The 20,530-nt window shown below is 46.2% G+C and overlaps 1 protein-coding gene across 1 annotated transcript in view; it reads left to right on the forward strand.

The window, feature by feature from the left end:
* The window catches only part of pot1 (protection of telomeres 1 homolog), a 55,038-nt gene that overhangs the window by 14,486 nt on the left and 20,022 nt on the right, over positions 1–20,530 (forward strand). Inside the window, exons 2-9 of the mRNA XM_066724277.1 lie at positions 4,434–4,549; positions 5,168–5,240; positions 6,455–6,555; positions 8,405–8,512; positions 8,845–8,901; positions 9,634–9,751; positions 14,613–14,743; positions 17,261–17,554. Coding sequence (XP_066580374.1) covers positions 4,442–4,549; positions 5,168–5,240; positions 6,455–6,555; positions 8,405–8,512; positions 8,845–8,901; positions 9,634–9,751; positions 14,613–14,743; positions 17,261–17,554 — 990 coding nt within the window. The 5' untranslated portion in view covers positions 4,434–4,441. The remainder of the gene's footprint in view (positions 1–4,433; positions 4,550–5,167; positions 5,241–6,454; positions 6,556–8,404; positions 8,513–8,844; positions 8,902–9,633; positions 9,752–14,612; positions 14,744–17,260; positions 17,555–20,530) is intronic.

Genomic DNA, 20,530 nt, shown 5'->3' on the forward strand with positions numbered 1-20,530 from the left:
TTCTGTGTGATGCTCTTGGTTGTCAGGAGACTCGAGGAGAATTCGTTTCTAGATGGCGTCGAACGTGTCATCGGTTCTCCTGCCAGCGTCGGCTCCCCGGGGTGTAAGAGTGGGAAACCTGGGCCCGATGCGTCTCCCTTGGGATGCTGACGTCCAACCGAGCAACGCGTGACTCATGGACGCTCTTGGAAAGGGAACCCCTGCCGAGCTGCCACTTTCGTAGCCCCAAACCCAGCATTTTAATGTGTCCTTGTGCCTAATTGTGCAGTCATTCAGCTACGAGTGAGATGCTTCCATATTCCGAAATGTTTATTTTCTTTTGCATATGATATGGAGGCCCTGTCTTCATTTGCTGGAAGACTGACTGTTAGTCAAGCGAATGGCAATGATGACGATATGTGTTGATCGCGTCTTATCTGAAGCAGCAGCCTGTAATTTACTCGGCTGTATAATACAATATATACATTATATTATATTGAGCAGAATATAGTATATGATACCCTTTACATCAGGGAAACTGGAGATTGAAGGGAAGAAGTTAACTATGTGTTTCACCGCGTCAGTTTTTGGTGTTTTTTGTTTATTTGGGGACAGTTGATAAACTACAGAACGTACACGGACGCCCTTAGGGACGGCCGCTTAACTGCCTAACTCTTTCTGTGCTCGAACCCATCGGTCCAACCGCTTTGATAAACACCTGCACTTCTCTCTCCAGGATTAATTAGCTCGATTCACACAGCGCCGGGCATGGCAGCCCGTTTACCCCGGCGAGGTTTGAGGAGACGATCAGTGAAAGCTTGGCTGCCTCTCCCTCCGTGTGATGCGGAATGGAGGTTGGGGAGATTTCTTGATTTCCTTAATTACCAGATCCTGTAAATACTGACAAGAGCAAGCTGTTTGGGGAGAAATCACTCAAACGCCCAGACGACACACACGGATAAGAAAACGAAGAAGAAATGAAAATATGTTTGTATTTATATCATCTTGGCAGTTCTTCACCTACACTTTTCTGCTGTCGTCTAATGTCTGCTCAGCTTGGTGACTTGCCTTAGCTGTATAAGGATTTTAAACACTTAATGTGTGCTTAAAGAGTTACTCCTGCTTTACACATAGCCTCGAACATACAGGAATGGTGACTCAAAAGGCAACAGTTTGAACTAAAGGGCCATTTATACTCCAGTGGGTGTAAGAGTTTAATTGTTTCTGCTGGTGTTTAATAATAGTCATCTCATTTATTATACGCATGGATGTAATGTGTATCCTGGTTTTTAGTGCCAATTTGTGCCCAACTTACATTGCGATTACTTCTGTTTGATCACTTCACTCGAGCCGCTATTCACAATGAACAGGAATGTAATTAATTTTCATTCTAATTATTGAGCTTACAGCCTTGTCTAATGCTCTTATTCCAAACCGCGGGCTTTTCTATCCCTGGGATATGTGTGTGTTGCACCTTTATACTAAGGCCTGGTGAAAAACAAACAGACCTGGCTTCTGTGCGACACGTGAGAAGTGTTTTGAATGGCATGAAAAACTTGCCTCTGGTTTGTTGTCATGGGAAAGGCGGCAAGTCATTAAATCCCTCGTTTCCAGAGCCGTTGTAAGTAACGATTTGATCTGAAGAACGGTGGTTTGATTCAGTCAGTGCGTGCACAAGTGATTTGATAATCTGGCGTTTCAATCTGATAGCAGGTATGTGAGAATCCATAAAAGTTTGTTAAGCCCTGCAGTTTATTTATTGAAAATGATATCGTGTCAATCTTGGTGCTGTGTTTCCTGTAGGATGCGTGACACAGTTTAAAGTTGGTCAGATTGGTGGAATAAACAGCCTGATGAGTTTTATTCTATTCGCTCCACATTTGTGTGTATTCAGCTGAGGTTTCTGCCATTTCCACACCCATTGTGTTCCTGAGGACAAGTCTGGTTTAAAGTATAAATAAGATCATCTATGTGAATGATTGACAGGTGGAATTTCAATCCCTCAACTGCACTGATTCATCTTTAGATGATTTTAGCTCACATATAAATATTAATACATCTCCTCCTGCAGATCACAGATAGAAGTAATACTGGAAAATGTCTGTCCCTTTAAGGTCAACGAGGATTCGCACGGCACCCAGAGGACACTGTCTCTCTCTCTCTCTCTCTCTCTCAGCCGCACAGAGGTGTTCGGATCAGTGCGCCTGGTCTGTGAATCAAACCTCGTTATCCCTCTCACTGTATTAAACACATCCCTCCATTTGGCACAGATATCTCATGTCACTTGCAGTTTAGCCCACCCGACAGAAGCGCCGTCTGCTTTCGCTCAGATTCTTCCCCCTTGCTGCAATCGGAAACTCCCGGCTGAGAGATCGCCCACACGCCCGTGTGGTTCGGTGCCGTGGGTCCAAAAGGGGCAGAGTGTTTAGACGGCTCTCCGCAGTCAGAGCCGTGCCACAGCACCCACGACAATTCAGGACGCGCACACGCCAGCGCTGGAGGAAGCGAGAGCTGCAGAGGAAGAATGTGTATGATACCACGAGGTGAACAGTTGGTGTGATGAGATCCCCGGGGTGGGGGTGGTCTGTGTCTCCTGTTCACAGCTCAGAGGTGGTTTTCCATCACAATGAAATACTCGAAAGAGGGAGTAAACGCAGTGCGCACACACTACTACACAAACATTAAAGCACAGTGCCCACTACAAACACACAAGCACCCCCCGCAGAGCTCTCTCTCTCTCTCTCTCTCTCTCTCTCTCTCGGCAGCCTCTGTTTCTGAGGCAGCTGGCAGCCGGGCGGCCCGATCTCGCCTCCTGCGGAGCCCAGCAGGCCGAAAATGTGCTCTGCCTGCCTTTTATCTTCCTGACAGCGCCGGAATGAAGGCTCAATATGGCATGGGGATGGGCCCGGAGTACTGGGGCTCGTTAGTCAGGCCCGGACGTGAATACACCTCGACTCTGCGCTGTTTTTATGTGATTAGCAAAACCCAAATACGCTCTCATGTGGCTAATAAGCAAGAAGAGACGGGTTTCCCTTCCGAAGGGGGTGTGCCGAAGCTGTGGTGGCTGAATCTCTCCCCTGCCTCTCTCTCCGAGCGACGTCTCACCCAGGATAGTTATTACAGCCTCGCTGTTAGCCAGCTGCAGCAAGAAACCTCTCGTCGCCTGCAGGTGAACAGTCTCCGAAACCTAAACGAAGAGCATACCAGAGCTGTAACATGGCGCTAAGTGAGCGACCTCTCTGTCGTCGACAATACGCTGCCCTTCAGCGGTCTGTGTTCCTCCTAAATATGTTGCTGTTTCATTATGTAAATGAACCTTGTTGAATCTGCCATCGGTTTTGTGTGCCTGGTTTTACAATCCTGTTTAGCGCTGAGCAGGGCCTCTGTTTTAGGGCCCAAACAGGTCGGGCTTTTAAACAGTTTTGTCCACCTCTGAATAGATAGAATGTTTTTTTCCAGTTCTGAGCAATCGGCACGATTCCACAAACGAATGGGAATCATCGAATTAACATTTTACCGTGGTTTTACATTTGGCGGTCATAGGTTATTTCTTTCATCTGTTATATAACGGCACAACATTCATCCTAATCAGCGCCATAATGTCCGTATCGGCACTCACTCTACCTCCACCAGCATCAAACGCAGAATAAAGCAGCCCGGTCACATGCTCACTCTTTAGATATCTTCAGAAAACAAACTTCGGCTCTGTGTGAATAACTCATGCAATTTCTCCTGCTCTGCTTTACAACGTAATGTAGCTAATTAGAGCTTTTGTGATAATTAATCAGCCTGGGCATTTAGATGCTCGAAGTGATTCTAAACCAGCTGCTTTGCTTCTGTTGAGCATTATCTCTGACATTTACTCAGGGAAGGTTTACATAAGAGTTCGGCGCGACTCGTGACATTTACGGCGTTGTTAGTCACTTCTCTGAGTCCTGTTTTAGATTGTTTTTTTTATGTAACGCTCCGGCAGACGATCGGATCCGTCCTGGTCTCCGATCGCAGCTGTCGGTTTTCCAGAGGACCGTCCCCGCTTCTCCGAAAAGTCCCTCGTTGTTGCCTGGTTTGTGATGATTGCTTGGGTGGCCATATTGGAAGTTCTTCCGGTGATGGTGCCAGTTGTGTGTGTGTGTGAATTTTTTCTTGGTTTCCCGGCTCTCCCTGAAGAATATTAACCGGCTCCACAGCTGTTATGCAGGTTCTGCTGCAGCCTGTTGATTTATTATGTCCTTCTTCTCTCATAAGTTGGCACTGAAAACTGTTGAAGGTAAAAAGGACCCATATTGTCATTACATTGTTTGGTTTTAATTTGTGTTTCATGTTTGTTTAACTAAGCCCTAGTGACCACACGTGATGGGAACCACAGACGCTTCTGTCTTTGTGTGTTTATGTTCAATATTTGAGTTTTTTTAGACATATTTAACAGATTTTGGATTCTCCTGATTACTGTGCAGGTGGAAACATGCCAGTCCATGTTCTCCAGGGGGAAGCGCGGATACCCTCTCACCTGCAGAGGGCCTTCATTAAAGACCTGAGTCCCACGGCCCAGTGCACAGACAAATATGTGAAGGTAAACCTACCGTACCTCCTCTTCTCCTCTTCCTCCTCCTCCTCCTCCTCCTCCTCCTTCAAGCATATTAAGCTTTAATGGTTTCTTTATCTGTCTGTGTCCTCCCTGGCCAGACCATATAGTGTATAACAGCCTCCCACCAAAATAGACACATTACTTCCCATCTAGGAATGGTAATACACCTATATAAATACATCACACTTAAAGAATATTTATTGTGAAGAAATTCTTGGGTCGAATGACATCATGTAACCTGAACTGTTGCAGTTGTTTTCTCAGAGAGTTTTGTGTGCAGTGGTTTCCAGATCAGCAGGGACACACACACCCGGGGACACAAATGGAAATTGGCCTTCAAGGCATTCAAGACAGAAAACAGGAGAGACTTCTTCACACAGAGAGGCATCACAATCTGAACAAACTCCCCAGCGATGTGGCTGAAGAGACAATTTGGAAACATTCAAAAACAGACTGGATAGGATCCTTGATCACTTAGTTATTAATGGACACCAAACCAGCACGATGGGGCGAATGGGCTCCTCTCGATTGGACACTTTCTTAAAGCAGATCTAAGATGAAACGTGAGGCATCTTTTAATCCTGATGTGCGTCTTCCTTGCAGGGAGACGTAATTCTGAAGTACCCCTTGAACGTGTTCCCCAGAGGTGAAGATGTGCTAAAGGCGGTCATACAAGGTACACGCCTGCGATGGGTCAATACATTTTTAACCACCATTTAACATATTCTCTTAACTTTAAACCTGTGATAGAAAAGAAAACATTCAGGACACAGACATGTATGTATGAATGATATTCACACCGCTTCTTTAGATTTCAATTCGGCTCTCTAGCTATACATGAGGACCGACAAACATGAGGCAGATAGATTTTTTTTGTTTCTTCTTCCCTCTCTCTCTGAGTTCAGTCGCTGACTCCTGAGGATGTGGGATTGATGTTCTCTGCGTGTCTTCCTAATGCCAGTTGTAGTGGAAAGGAAACAAAAAAACGAACGCCGAGACGGATGGGCATGTGAAAGTCCAGCACTAGTGTCTGGTTCTGACCGCGGCCCACCTGCAGCTGAAGAACCTGTCAATTACCGTAGTTTAATGTTTTTTTTGTAAGAAGCTGTTGCTGTTTCTCGGGTAGCTCAGAGTTTTGATTTGGTCTCGGCCTCGGCTGGGCTAATGACTGAAAAACACCAGGGGGAGAAGATAAATGCAGTCAGGATATTGAACAAATCACTAATTCAGTTTCTCATCACTTTGGATTGTTTTCAGAGGCCTTAAGCTGTTCTTACAGTCATTCAGCTGTTTTGTATCCAATCTGATCCACAATCTCGCGGTGGGAAACGGGTTACACTTTTATACTTCCATAGCAAACATTATATTATATTAACTGAAGCAGTCTTTTTTCTATTCACTCGTCTTGATTGAATTACAATTTCATGCATAAAAACACATGAAAGAACGAAGTAAAGTTCAGCGTCTACACATTCAGATTGTGCCATTTCTGGGAAAGGGCAGCTATTGAACAGAGCAACGCGTGTCTAGAGCTGTTCAGACTAAAGCCCCTGTTTGAAGTATTCGGGACATCTTGCCTTAAAATTGTGCGTGACAACTTAATAATTAAAGTTATCTAATGTGTACGTTCCTCTGTGTGCTGTGCATGTATATTTGATGCACGTCTCTCTAAAGCGACTGTTTATCTGAAACATTTGCCACTCATCTGTTCATTATCCTTGCGATTCTGTTAGAAAAGAACGTGTGGAATGCTTATTATGTTGGACTTTAAGTGCGATAATTAAGTCAGTTAGCAGATGCACTTATCCGAGATGGCTTACAATGTGTTAGCCAGCGCTTACATACAATTAAACACACACAATAGTCATCAGTCTCCCGCTGCTCTTTCAGACCACGCTCCTCAGCTGCCCCCAAGCTCAGAGGCCACGGCAATCAACGTCTTCCTCTTCGGCAAGCTGGCGAAGGACTTTTCGGACCGCGTGAACCAAGGGGTAAGCGTTTGTGTATTCTTTCCTTGCCCTTAGTGCTGGGTGAAAGATTCTCGCTCACCACAAAACCCCCACAGGCAGTATTTTAGCTACCAAGGACGGATGAATCGGTTATGGGAAAAGAAAAGGTGCCCACGTGTGTGAAGCTCTCGAAATACATCTACCGTCGCCCTGTTAATAACGCTTTTGATTGACGTTTTGGGGGCCCAGGATAAATAAAAGCAGTGACCCACGCCCTGTCATTTCCCAAATCCAATTCCTGATGGCAGGTTTCTTCTGGGTAGACAGACTCGGCACCTGTCAAACAGAAAGCAGCCACTTGGGCGATGTGTGGAGACTGTGGGCGGCTGGCTGGCGGTGGGAGTTTAAAGTCTCCGCTTACACCGGGTCCTCGGTACATTTACAGTAGGAAACACGCCAGGAAATTAGACAGCGGTGTCTCGATATCTGCCTGTGTGATTTTATTCAGCCCGTATAGCAGAGGAATCGGCGCTCCTCAAAACGTGCATGCCGTGCTCACCTATGCGAGGGCTGTGACGGACTGCCTGCTTGATTGGGCGCGCTTACAACGGGAAGCACAGAGATTACCAAATAAGACAGCTGACAATGTCAAGATCTGTGCCAGGGAGATCTGGCGTTCCCTCTGACACTTTGAGTTTGCCGCTGACGTGTTCTTGATGGATATTGTGATGCCGGGGAAGCACACCTGCCTCGTGCCTCTCGGTGAAGTGAGCGGCAGGATTATCTCAGCTGCTATCAGCGCTGTGTAATGCTTGCTTTAATCTGAGACGCACATTCTGATGTCTCCCGAAATATCGTACGAATTATGTAAATCTCCTGTGAGAGAGACAGTGAAGAGAGGGAGAGACCAGCCTCATCTCCCAGCCAGGCCCGTGATCCTCATGTTGGGATCCACAACAGAACCTCTTAAAACTGATACTTCTTTAAAAAGAAAAAAAAATTATGATGAAGATGTGCCATTTTTGGTACGTTAAGACACAGCATGCCCTGTTGAATAATGCAGAACTGTGAGTGCTTTCCCGCGCGGTGACACGTCAGGAACACAGCAGGGGCGAATCCAGCACCCCACTTCCCCTCTGTCAGACCGACAGGGGAAAGACCGGACCTGCCGGCAGCTACGGGAGGGGGAGCCGATTCAGGAGGTCCTATAGTCATACAGTCACTTCAGATGTGTCCAAGCAAAGGAGAAGACGATAATCACTGGCACAGCCTGTCCTGGACTCCTCTTCGAGGCGAGCAGCGGTACCTTACGGAGATTATACTTCTGAACACTATCGGATTCCCCCCTCCAGTCCTGCTGCCCAGAGAGGTGGCATTTGTGATGCATTACTTCCTGAACAGATTTCCCCTCCCCCACTCACTTCTGTATAATATCTTCTGCAGGAATAGGGCTGTTTTACCCAGAATGCAAGGTAGATGAGTACTGAGGATTTTCTGTTTCCTACAGTTGAAAAGTGTGTTCATTGTCTTCAGTCAGGGTTCTGGACTGGTTCTGGTAACCAGGCTCAACTCCTGTCTGAGGAGTAAACTGTTGAGTAACGGTATTTCACTCGGCTTGCTCCAGTTCAAAAGGGGAAACCAAATGAAAATACATCCGCTTTTTGAAACGGTACTTAGTTGCTCTGGATAAAAGCACGAGGCAATTCAATTATTTATAATAATAAAGGATTATCTGTTGCATCTGGAGCAGCCGGGCCTGGCTGCGTGACGGCGCCGGTGAGATTTGGGAGCCTCGTCTTAGCAGAGCAGAGATTAACACTAGAAGATGCAAATGTTGTTGTTGTTGTTGAAAGTATTTCCCGGACACAGTGTTCGCTCTTCTCGGTTCCAGGACACGGTGGCAGTGACGGGATTCAGTCTGGGCACATCTGCGACGGCTCACCGGGACAAGAGGCACCGCTGGCAGCTGGAGCTGGAGGAGTCCAAGGCCACGGTCTACGTGAGTGCAGGCCCTCGGAGGCCGTTGGGAGGGTTTTTCCAAGGCGTTGAATTGCTCTTACGTCCTTCAAGTTGCGCACTTGGATTTCGAGGGCCCGTCGTGTCCTCACGGATAGCGGATAGTTGATTTCCTATATCTGGAGATGAGAGAGTTCTATTCAGCCCAAGAGAGACGTTTTGGTCTTCAAGCCTTCAACACGGTCCCAGATCAGAGTTCCACAAGCTGCATTTGGAACGAAGATATAAAATGAACTAAACAAATGTCGAAATGTTGCGTTTCTTACAATATTGATGAGATGGAGTCATGCTCTGTTGTGTGTTTGGATATTTCAGGTGTGCCCCAGGACTGCCCCCTCTGTGGACACGGCACAGATCTCCCACAGCACTGATGTGAGATGTCTATCGATTCATTCACACGCCTCTCCCTTTATTTATCTATCTATCCATCTATCTGTGTCTTCCTCACGGGTGTGTTTGTCAAACAAGCTTGTTTGCTATGAATAATTTCCTACACATAATGATGCATTTACACACGCTCCTTCTCCTGACAACAAAATTACCATCTGTCTCCCACTTGAAATGAATGCGTGAGTGGCCATTAAGTGAAATTAAACAGGTTTGTTCGTTATCGCCGTTTGACATGAAAGGAGCTTCCTGTGGTCGGCTTAATGTACTTGTAGGAGAGGTTGTTGTATAAGACACTGTAGGTTTTAGAGGCTGTGTTTCTCATTGTGGGGTATCTGTCCTCCTGAAAAGATGATAAACAACCCCAGAAAGGACTTGGGAGCTCCACAAAATGCAAGGTATTTGATATCAAGTCAGCCATTTCAGAGTCTGTAGAGAGAAGTGTCCAATTAATCCAGTTAATTGTTTAATTAGACCAATTAAGGAGGCGAGAGCTGGGCTGGAGTCTGACACCCCTGATCCGAAGGGTGAAATATTTCTGACTTTCCCTATGAGTCGCACTCCTCGCATCGTTGACAGTGACTCGTATGGCGCTCACACTATATTTACATCAAAATCACATCCTGCCACTCCTAAGCCTTGAAATGAATCTGTAAAATTGTGCAGCAGCTCTGGCTCTTGGTATAAACATCTATTTATTCATCCCCCCTTCTCCAGAATCCCAAGCCAAAGAAATACACCTACGTCCCACTGAGTGCCCTGAAGCACGGAGACGTTGTGAACGTGTACGGCGTCGTGACATTCTTCAAGCAGCCGTTTAAGACCAAGGGGACGGGTAAGCAGCGAGGAACGCCGTACGCACTGAAGGCTGTCGCTGTCGGTGGCAGCTGAGCTCTGCTGTGATCAATAAAGGCCACAAAGGTGAAATCCAACACAGAAGATAGTATCCCCCCGTCCTCCCGGAGAGAGGCGACACGGGCGAGGACCGTCTCTTGTCCCGCACAGAGCTTAAGGTGTTTAGCAGTCATTGCTGCAGTCTTTGAAACCTCACGTCTGACAGCCGTCTGACAAAGGAAAACCCAGAACTCGTGTGCCGCGTCCGTTAAACATCCCTGCTTTTCTCTCTGGTCTCGCTAATCCCAGGAGTGTGGAGCGCAGAAAGAGCCAGGATGGATATCGAGGTCTCTATATATCGATGGCGATTGTGATAGGTACTCAAAACCCACAGACCACACGTTGCAAATACATTTTCATGATTTCATTTCACTGTCACTGTCCGCCGTGTGTCTGCATCTGATCGGGAATGGGATTGGTTTAAGGATGTGGGTGAAAGGCTCGGCCAAATCCCCGTGTCCCTGTGTCCCCAAATCTGCCCTTCGGGGTCGTCTTCTATAGGGAGAAAGTGTGTCACAGCTGCGGAGGAACGTGTCCTCTTGTGTGCGGCTGCGCTCAGGACGGACGCGGCAGGGACTTAGAGGGAGCTGACGGACACTTTGGCATCCTGGAAAAAGAAAAAATGTCCAACGGTGTTCTTGAATTGTCGATTTACTGAGCTAGCTGGGTCGAGTCGCATGAATCCGGGCGTGTCGCTTTTGTTCGTTATACAAGATCGAAGCCCCGATCTGCACTGTTCACATCCTGCCAAGTGTTCTGAAGAGCAGCAGCTTTGTGTCTCGCAGAGTCTGGAGAGGTTTAGCAGCGCCATCTACTGAACCGAGCACGGATGTGGCTGTTCCCAGGCACAGCCTTTTTTAATGTGTCCATAAACCCACAGGCATTTGCGAGATCTTGACGTAAAAATGTGCAAAAATTGAACTCGCAAGTGAGAACAATCGATTTCACCTCATTACGTGAGAGTCCAAGGATCAAAACAGCCAGCAGCTACAATCCGAGACTGTGGCACGACGCTGAGATGCAAATGTCTGCACAGAAATGATTCCAGAGTGAGTTCGAGCATCTCCACTGCTAAAGATTTAAAGAACAGGGAAGACAGTTCAAATGTCTGAACTTACGAGCATGTATGCATGTTCACAGTACTACTAAATAGTATTTTAGTTTCAATCAAGGATATCAATCAATCAATCAACCAATTTGTATTTAGTATAGCGCCCTCCGCTTTACAGATTGAATAATAAACAAATAATCCTTTAGGCCGCTAGTTCTGCTAGATGCTTTTTGCTTTTTGTAATGTTATAAAATCGTTAATCTTTGCGTTATATAAAAGTGTGTTGGTTTTAAACACAGCAGGTTTGTTTGAGGACAGTGGTCTGATAACCTCAACCCTTATTTACATGAATGATGCTTTTTATGTCCTCAGGTTGTGCACAAATAGACAGTTGGTGTTGCTTTCAATTTCAAATTCAGTTTTTACTTCCTTTTTATTTTGGAGACTCTTTTTCCACCTAGGCGGCATCTTGTCCAGCTACATCCCTGAGTTGCACAGCTTTCATTTTGATCTACACCTCTCATACTGACTGAGTATATTCGTTAGTCCGGCCGGGCAGTCAGTCATTACATCGACCTGCTTCGAAAACTGTTTGAGAATCACAATCTCCTCCAAGTGTCTCCCCCTGAAGGATGCGGGCCTGGATTGAAACCAATTATGGCCCATTCAGCGTTTGACGCTTAATGCGACTTACCGCGTGCAATTGTCTCGGCCTGAGACGTTTGAATTGATTACGCATTAGATCTTATCGGGGCGCACAATGCGTGATGACAAGAATCAATGTTTATTCCACTCGTAAGTACAGCCTAATGTACAGTTTTCTTTACTCTTCCAATTCGCTGTAATTGGCGGTTTGAATAGACGGCTGTTCACGACGTTTTACCTGAATTTGCAAGAGCTGCTCCCAGTGTAAACAATACGGAGAACAGAATTCAATAAACAACATAACAGCCAATCATTTTTGGATATATTTGGAACAACAGTGGCTCAAAACACGTGGGGCAGAGGGGGATCAGCTTAATTAAAATCATATTTCTGTGGGCTGGATCTGTAGACAATTTATTTACGGTACAGTATTCGGTCCAGTGATCGTATCATTGAAGAACAAAACAAATTATATTAATAAAACTCTTCTAAGACGGTGACAATAGTCCCCCGACGGACCGTACAACGCAGGCACTCGCGTCTCCGTCCTCGCAGGCCGGGCCCGGGCTATTACCATCTGTTTGGAAATGTGAAATCGCACCTCGGAGACGGGAGAGGCAGAACGGAGCCGCGGCGCCTGTGGTGGGGTTGTCCATCAGAGCCTCGTTGGACTCCCGAAGGAACCGGACGCTAAGTGCTTCGAGTGGCTGCGAGACGGAGGGGCCCGGAGCGGCGGGCGGGGGGTGGTCTGCTCTGGAAGTGGCTGGCTGTCGAAATGTGACATTACTCATTCATGGCGACGACTGCGGCTATTTTTAGTCTGCGGGGAAGACAAGGGAAGGAAATGATAATAACAGCGAGGGGAAAAGAATGGAGGACACACACACATACACCCTCCCGAAAAACACACACACACACAGAGAACAGACAAGGATACAGATTAGTCAGAACAGTTTACAATCATCGTAGCTGAGAGAATGGGAGATTTGTTTAATGCCTTGAAGAGAAACTAAAATGAGAACAGCTGGCTGACTGGCTCAAGACCCCCCCACACACTCTCTCACACACATTTCTCTGGAGTAGATCCACTTAGCCCCAGTGCTGGAGAAACCGTTTCACTCCCAGCATTTGACTTTGACTGTCTTTTTGACAGCGCGGGAGGGCAGAGCTGTGTCCCGGCACACTGGAGATGCTACACAAGTGCCTTTCTGAATAGTAATAATAGTAATAATGATTTTTGTGTTTGTTTGTGTGTTTATTTGTTATTCCATAGCAATAGGTTATAATTGTGCCTTCAAGTGTGTGTCTCGGCATGGCAGCACACCCTGCTGTGTCACTCTGTACATATGCATGTGTCTTGCATTGCACGATACCTCAGAGCCAGAACATGACAGAACAGCGGTGGGAGCAGCTTGACCGGGAGGGATTCGGTGGAAATTAATGTTATCACTGTGTTTTCCTGCCAGGCTTTTCTGTTCAGGAGCATGTCAATATCGCCACCTTTCCATTGATTTTTTACAAGGAGATAAATTACCGGCTGAGTACAATACAGTTCTGTGACTATAAACCATTATCATATCAAACGGGCATAAGGCTAGGAAGAAAAGGCTAAGCCGATTTCTCCTTTTGGAGTAAGAGCTCTGAAGCCTTGCTCTAAGGAAGGTAAACCCCATTGTTTTGTGTGTTTTCAAGGTTAAACTCCTCAGAAATAAGTTGGTTTTGATGTCTCTTTTTGATTCCGCGGCGCGATTTGTATTTTCCCATTCAAAGGGACGACGTTTCTCAATAATATATTCCGTCTGCTGCCTAATCAAATCAGCCAGCAAAGGCTCTCTGTAAAAGGAGTGGGTGTCTGCACATATAATTTTCTTTTGCAGAGTGATGTGACTAGAAAAGCAAAACGAGATGGGGGGTAGGGGGTGGGGGGGGAGAGAGAGAGAGAGAGAGAGATAGAAAAGTCTTGCAATGAGTCACTCACTGCTTCAGGAATGACAACCTGTCAATACATTTACCTGCTGCTGTGTGTGTGTGACTGCGTGTGTGCGCATTTGTGTGTGCGTGCGCATGTGCGTGCGCATGTGCGTGTGTGTATGTATGTATCTGCCTACTTTGCGCACATAATGGCGCCAACAAATCAAACTGTCAAGCCGAGGAAAACCTTAGACAATAGGAAGGCGACTGTTATGAATATCCAAAGCATGTGTTTATAAGTGTTGATGTATCACGTTGTGTATTTAACAATAAACTTGAATCATTCAAGCAGATTGTGTTGTGTTGCCTGACACTCTGATGCACGACACCGTGTTTAAAATCGCCGTTACACACGACTACAAGCTTTCCGTGGGGCTACTTTATATTCACACAAGAGTGTCCCGCTTAAACAGTGCCAAAAATTTGGATAGCCTTTTATTAGTGAGCAGACACATGCATACCTGCATACATATCTCTCTGCCCCTCTCTATAGGTCACTGTTCGAAGCGTATGATTGATTACCTTAATTACGTGAAGGCCCAGTCGCATAACGGCCGACACACAGGCCTCCGTCGCACTACCGTGGATTTATATCGAATCCATCACCCTTAATTGTTGTATTTTCCCGGCCTTAAATCTCCCAGTAGTTAATTATTAAAATGAAGCCGCACTAAATAGGGTTAGGATGGAGCGGTTTCTCATGATCGAGTAAAAGATGTCACATAAATAATTGGATAGAATAAACTCATTATGGCCGAGCAGGGGACAGAAAGAGATGATACTGTTAATTCGCTTTGTGTTGATGGAGAAACCGGATCTCACACAGACTTATCCGTTGCCTTAATGAATGAAATACAGCTCTGGAAAAAATAAGAGACCACTTAACATTGATTTCTGAACTTGGAGTGGTCTCTTAATTTTTTCCAGAGCTGTATATTCAATTACACCTTGTATCGCTGTTGATTATTCACTTTATTTGCCTGCAGACTCTAGAAAAGGGCTTCCCAAACTCTTCTTCGGTCTGAGCCCTTATAAATACTGTTTATTGATAAGCCAGGGTCATGAAACTGCTCGCCCCGTTGTTGTGTTTGTTGTAAGGCTGCTTTCTCACCGCCTTCGATTTGTGTCTTTTCAGATTACTGCTCGACACTCACCATCGCGGACGAGTCGTGTGAGAGAGTGGGCTGCTCGATATTCAGCGACAACCTAGCGGCTCACCCCAAAATCTACAAAGTGGGCGACATCGTCCGTTTCCACAGAGTCAAGGTGAGGCTTTTTCTTCGGGTGTTGGAGAAAAAATGCACATTACCGACTCGTGAATCAAAACCAGATCCTTATACAGTCATTCTAAACGGATTTTCCAAAGAGCAATAAGAACATGAGAAGAACATAAGAAAGTGTCCAAACAAGAGGAGGCCATTCGCCCCATCGTGCTCATTTGGTGTCCATTAATAACTAAGTGATCCAAGGATCCTATCCAGTCTATTTTAAATGTTCCCCAATTGTCTCTTCAGCCACATCGCTGGGGAGTTTGTTCAGATTGTGACGCCTCTCTGTGTGAAGAAGTGTCTCCTGTTTTCTGTCTTGAATGCCTTGAAGCCCAATTTCCATTTGTGTCCCCGGGTGCGTGTGTCCCTGCTGATCTGGAAAAGCTCCTCTGGTTTGATGTGGTCGATGCCTTTCATGATTTTGAAGACTTGAATCAAGTCCCCACGTAGTCTCCTCTGTTCCAGGGTGAAAAGGTTCAGTTCCTCAGTCTCTCAGTAGGACATTCCCTTCAGACCTGGAATAAGTCTGGTTGCTCTCCTCTGAACTGCCTCTAGAGCAGCGATATCTTTCTTGAAGTGTGGAGCCCAGAACTGTCCACAGTATCCAGATGAGCTCTAACTAGTGCATTGTACAGTCTTAACAGAAGCCCAATTAGTTTGTTGTGGGTTTGTGTGCTGAATTTGGCTTCAGATCACGTTAACTCTGACTTAGTCTGGTTCGCTTTTTGAAGTGAGAGCAGGGTTGGGATGGAAAGCAGAAGACCTTGTAGCTCTCCAAGACCAGGGGTTGATGTAGTAAATATATATTGACACTGGGTGGTATTATATGTGGGCCCCCTTCTTTATTTTTAGATGTAACCTCCTTATCTCTTGTTACTTGAGCTGCTACTGATGTTTTGACCACCTCACAGCAGGCACTACAGGTGTCCGTGCGCCGCCTGGTCAAGAGGGCGTGCTTCCCTGCCGACACACACCACCGCACTGGACTTTATTGCCTTTTCCTGCTTATTGTTAGTCAGAATTTCACGTTCAAAGGAGAAAACAACCCTGAGTGACAGCTCTGTATGTAACGAATCGATATACAATCTCGCCAGGCACGTGGATGCAGATCTGTGCTTGAGATGCACGGGGTGTGCTTCTGGATTTGCACGCTTCTGTATATCATTAGGCGAGAGCACAACCGAGTCCTGTTAGGAGAATCTGATTTGGCCCTGGTTTCATCAAAACAGACACGGGATTGCAAGGCGCATTATTTGACCGAATACGCTAATAAAGAGCATATGGGAAGAGAGAGTCCATCTGTGAAAACGACTAGTGCTTTTCGTGTCTGGGGCAATCCACATAGCTTAAGCCAACCTAGAGAACACAAAAGACATCTGTGAAGAAGCGGTCGGGGAGTATTGCCTCGGTTATGAACTGCATTAATCAGTTGATTCGGCGCTGCTTTGACTAGCGGGGGTTTGTAGAAGAACAGATCAAGCACAGAAGGTTTTAATCACAGTCCGGACATGTTCGGCTGTTTTTGTTGGTGGTGGTGTATGTGAAGTAAGAATTTTGAATGTTCCTAAATTCTCTTCAGCCACATCGCTGGGCAGTTTGTTCATATTGTGACACCTCTCTGTATGAAGAAGTGTCTCCTGTTTTCTGTCTTGAATGCCTTGAAGCCCAATTTCCATTTGTGTCCCCGGGTGCGTGTGTCCCTGCTGATCTGGAAAAGCTCCTCTGGTTTGATGTGGTCGATGCCTTTCATGATTTTGAAGACTTGAATCAAGTCCGCACGTAGTCTCCTCTGTTCCAGGGTGAAAAGGTTCAGTTCCTCAGTCTCTCAGTAGGACATTCCCTTCAGACCTGGAATAAGTCTGGTTGCTCTCCTCTGAACTGTCTCTAGAGCAGCGATATCTTTCTTGAAGTGTGGAGCCCAGAACTGTCCACAGTATCCAGATGAGCTCTAAGTAGTGCATTGTACAGTCTGAACATTACTGCCCTTGTTCCCTATAATCTATATCTATCTTATATGTTATGGAAACAGACACGTCTTATTAATAATCACAAATGGAAACATCTGTACCAAATATAATGCATATACATTAGTTCCAATTTCACAGTTTGTGTATTGACTCTAAACCACTGCACACAAAACTCTCTGAGAAAACAACTGCAACAGTTCAGGTTACATGATGTCATTCGACCCAAGAATTTCTTCACAATAAATATTCTTTAAGTGTGATGTATAGGTGTATTACCATTCCTAGATGGGAAGTAATGTGTCTATTTTGGTGGGAGGCTGTTAAACACTATATGGTCTGGCCAGGGAGGACACAAACAGATGCAGAATCCAGCGATATCTTTCTTGGAGCCCAGAACTGTACACATTATTCCAGATGAGCCCTAACTTGCGCTTTGTACAGTCTTGTACTTCAGAAACACAACAGAAATATGCTTTTCTTCCTGATATTGAGCTGTGTGAGGCGTTGTTGTGGGTGGAAAATAACTTGGGTGGGTCTTGCTCTGACAGGCCCAGGAATTCAACGGCAAACTCACTCTGGTGACCAGCCTGGGCTTCGCTGCCCTGGTGTTCGACGGCCGAGTGGGGAGTCCGGTGACCCCGTGGACCTCCAGCAAGTCCTACTGGTTCACGGAGGAGGACCAGCGGACCCTGGAGAAGCTGCGCCAGTGGGCTGCCACTCAGACCACGCTACTGCCCTCGACCAAGGTCACCCTGTCCACGGTGGAGCCCAAGATGTACTTCGACCTAACCTGCCAGCTGTTGGCCACGGCCCAGATGGACAGAGCTTGTGTACTTCTGAAGGTATGAGCGATTGTGTGTGTGTTGTTTTTGGACTCCAGTATCTGTCAGAATCCTGTGGTGGGGGTTGATGTTCTACATGGGACCAGTGTCTGATCCACGTGATGCCGACACGCTCCTGAGTGTGGTGAACGGTTTCGTCTCGCTTCCAGCAGGGCTCTGACGCAGTTATGCAGTTCGCTGAAACCCGCCTGTCTGCCCACGACTCGGGCGCAATCACTGTCGCCTTTGATTGTGCGAACGGCGCTCGTGGTGGCGTGCATTTAGCATCCGACACATACCAAGAAAAGTGGATGCCGTCGCTGGGGCCCCTTCTGCGCACCGCTGATCGTTCGTGCTTTGGCAGGAGTGTCTCTCTTCTGGAAATAGCTGCACTGCATCCGCTCGATCCTTTGCCCTCTGCTTGTGTTTTAAATGGACGCTGAAGGCAGAGGATTGTGGGTCCAATCCTGCGTTGTTCTTCACTGTCGTTGTACCCTTGAGCAAAGTGTTGTCCCTGCATTGCTCCGGAGAAGTTTACTTTGTCTTTGAATTGCCAGTGAACGGTTTATGCCTGAGCTTCTAAACGTCTCCTAGCTTTAGCGTTCTTATCTCCCCTCAAAAAGCACGCAGTATCTGCAAATGCATCGCAAGTTAGGGTTTTTATCTTTCTTTTCTTTTCCTTCCTTCCAACGCTGCTCCGTCACGGCTGCCAAACAGTCTTGGGGTACGGAGGAGAGCCACTAATCGTTTAGCTTCCTAGTGACCGCGGGAGGAGATGGGCAGAGCCTCGGCGGCCCCCGGTTAATTCCTGCATCCGATTCCTTTAAATGCATCGCGGAGATGTCCGTCGCATTCTTAATAGGAGGGCTGATTAAGCAAGCCGCAGAGGTGCTTTGATACTGTGATGGATTTGTAGCTGACTGTAACCTATGGCAGGCTCAGTGTAAGCCTCTTTGGACAGTTAATGTTCTCCCCTGTAAGGCTGTCTTCGAGTGGCCTTATCGGTTCTGTGCGAGTGCTCTGGGACACGGCAGCACAGCGCCGGCGATAGATTAGCCGAGACTAGACAGTTCATTAAAGCGTGCAGTGCTCTGGCCCTGGCCGATCATTACTGAAGGGCATGGCGGGCGGGAGCTGCTCGTTACAGAATGAGAATTAAGAAAATGTAGAAAAAGAGATGCGCAAACAAACCTGCAGCGAGGAAAAGCTGTCCTTATCTGGTGCGAAGACAATGGAGGTGATGAGGTTTGTCTGGAGGGTGGGAGAAATAAAATGCAAGTTGAGAACAAGTTGAGAGAGTTTCTTCGCGATGGTGATGATCGTTGTGATCAAGCTGTCCAAGTGATGTCGTTAATTAGGCTGACAGCCAATCATAGTGCTTCAAATATGTTAATTCGTTGTATAGAATGACAGGTAAAGTGTTCGCTTGTAAAACCTTTGATTGTCTCTGGTGTTCGCTGTGATTAAATGATCTCCGCATAAATAAATATAGCAGAGACAGGCATCCACAGACTAATCTGACTCATGTACCCACAGCGCCGTGATTTCTTTGGTGCAGAACCGCCATCCCCGAGGTTAACCGTGTCGTTTCTGCGCTCCAGCCCTGTGTTTTAATCAGATCCACACCTTTAACAAGACCGTCCTATGGCTAATCGTTCCCGCTTCGTCCGCCTCAGATGGGATTATGCGAATCAGAAAAGCATGAAATATTTAGTTGCATTTGTTGAATATAGGAAAATATGAAACATTGCAAACTGCATTTTTTCACCCATAACAGCCAATACATTAAAGATTAAACACTATATATATGCACAACAGCAGTGGAATTAAGAGTATACACAGTGTGGGACACAATCTGTATTTGTTTTCATAGTCAATTTAGTTTTCTTCATCCTGTTTTTGTTTATATTTGAATACACTAGCCTTTTCCCTCTCTCTTCTTCTAGGGATGTGTATTGTAACGTTGCTGAGCTTGTTTATACTAAATCACCGTTACAAACCGTTTGAAATTCTTTATTTTTTCATTGTTTAATACCGCATGCCTCTAAAATTAAGTATTTTTCTTTCCTCTGGGGATACAATCCTACTTAAAAATATGACCTCTGCCAGATTGCTTTTTATATGTAAGCAGTAAAACAAGTGGACCACAGTGAACTCCTGCCAGCTGTGAAGGATTCATTCTTCCCTGTCAGGATTCCTCTGAAGGATTCTGGGACGAAAGTGACACAAAGTTAGAGTCTTTGGAGACTTTCACCCCAAACACTGGAAACTGCAGCCATATATTGAGTCAGTTAATACATTTGTAGCCGGTCAGTTTTGAATATATGTTCGCTCCCTCTCTCTCTCTCTCTCTCTCTCTCTGTTTATCTCTCCCTCTCCCTCTCTATTTATTTCTCCCTCCTCCTCTCCCTCTCTCTCTGTTGATATCTCTTTCCCTCTCCCTCTCTGTTTATCTTTCCATCTCCCTCTCTCCCTCTCCCTCTCCCTCTATCTCTCTGTTTATTTCTCCCTCCTCATTTCCCTCTGTTGATATCTCTCCCTCTGTTTATCTCTCCCTCTCTCTCTCCCTCTTTCTCCCTCACCCACACCCTCTCTCTGCTGCACCCTTTCTCTCCTTCTCTCCGCAGCCTCTCTCCCCCCTCTCCCTCTCTGTTTCTCTCCCTCTCCCTCTCCGTCTCTCTATTTATCTCTCCCTCTGCTGCACCCTCTCCCTCTCCCTCACCCTCTCTCCCCCCTCTCCCTCTCCCTCACCCTGTTTCTCTCCCTCTCTCCCTCTCCCCCTCACCCTCTCTCTCCTGTTGTACTCCCCCACTTTACTGCAACACAAGTTAAGGGTGATTTGTACATGCGGCAGATGCCTGCAATGTTGATTTTTTTTGTGACAGTACAGAACTGTTTAATATGACACAATGAGCTTTAATCTACATTTCCTTTACCATTTCCGTCAAGTCTCTTAGTTAAAATTGCATCAATCAAAAACGTAGCCTGGATGTGACC

The sequence above is a fragment of the Amia ocellicauda genome, chromosome 15 (assembly GCF_036373705.1).
Source record: "Amia ocellicauda isolate fAmiCal2 chromosome 15, fAmiCal2.hap1, whole genome shotgun sequence".
NCBI lineage: Eukaryota > Metazoa > Chordata > Actinopteri > Amiiformes > Amiidae > Amia > Amia ocellicauda.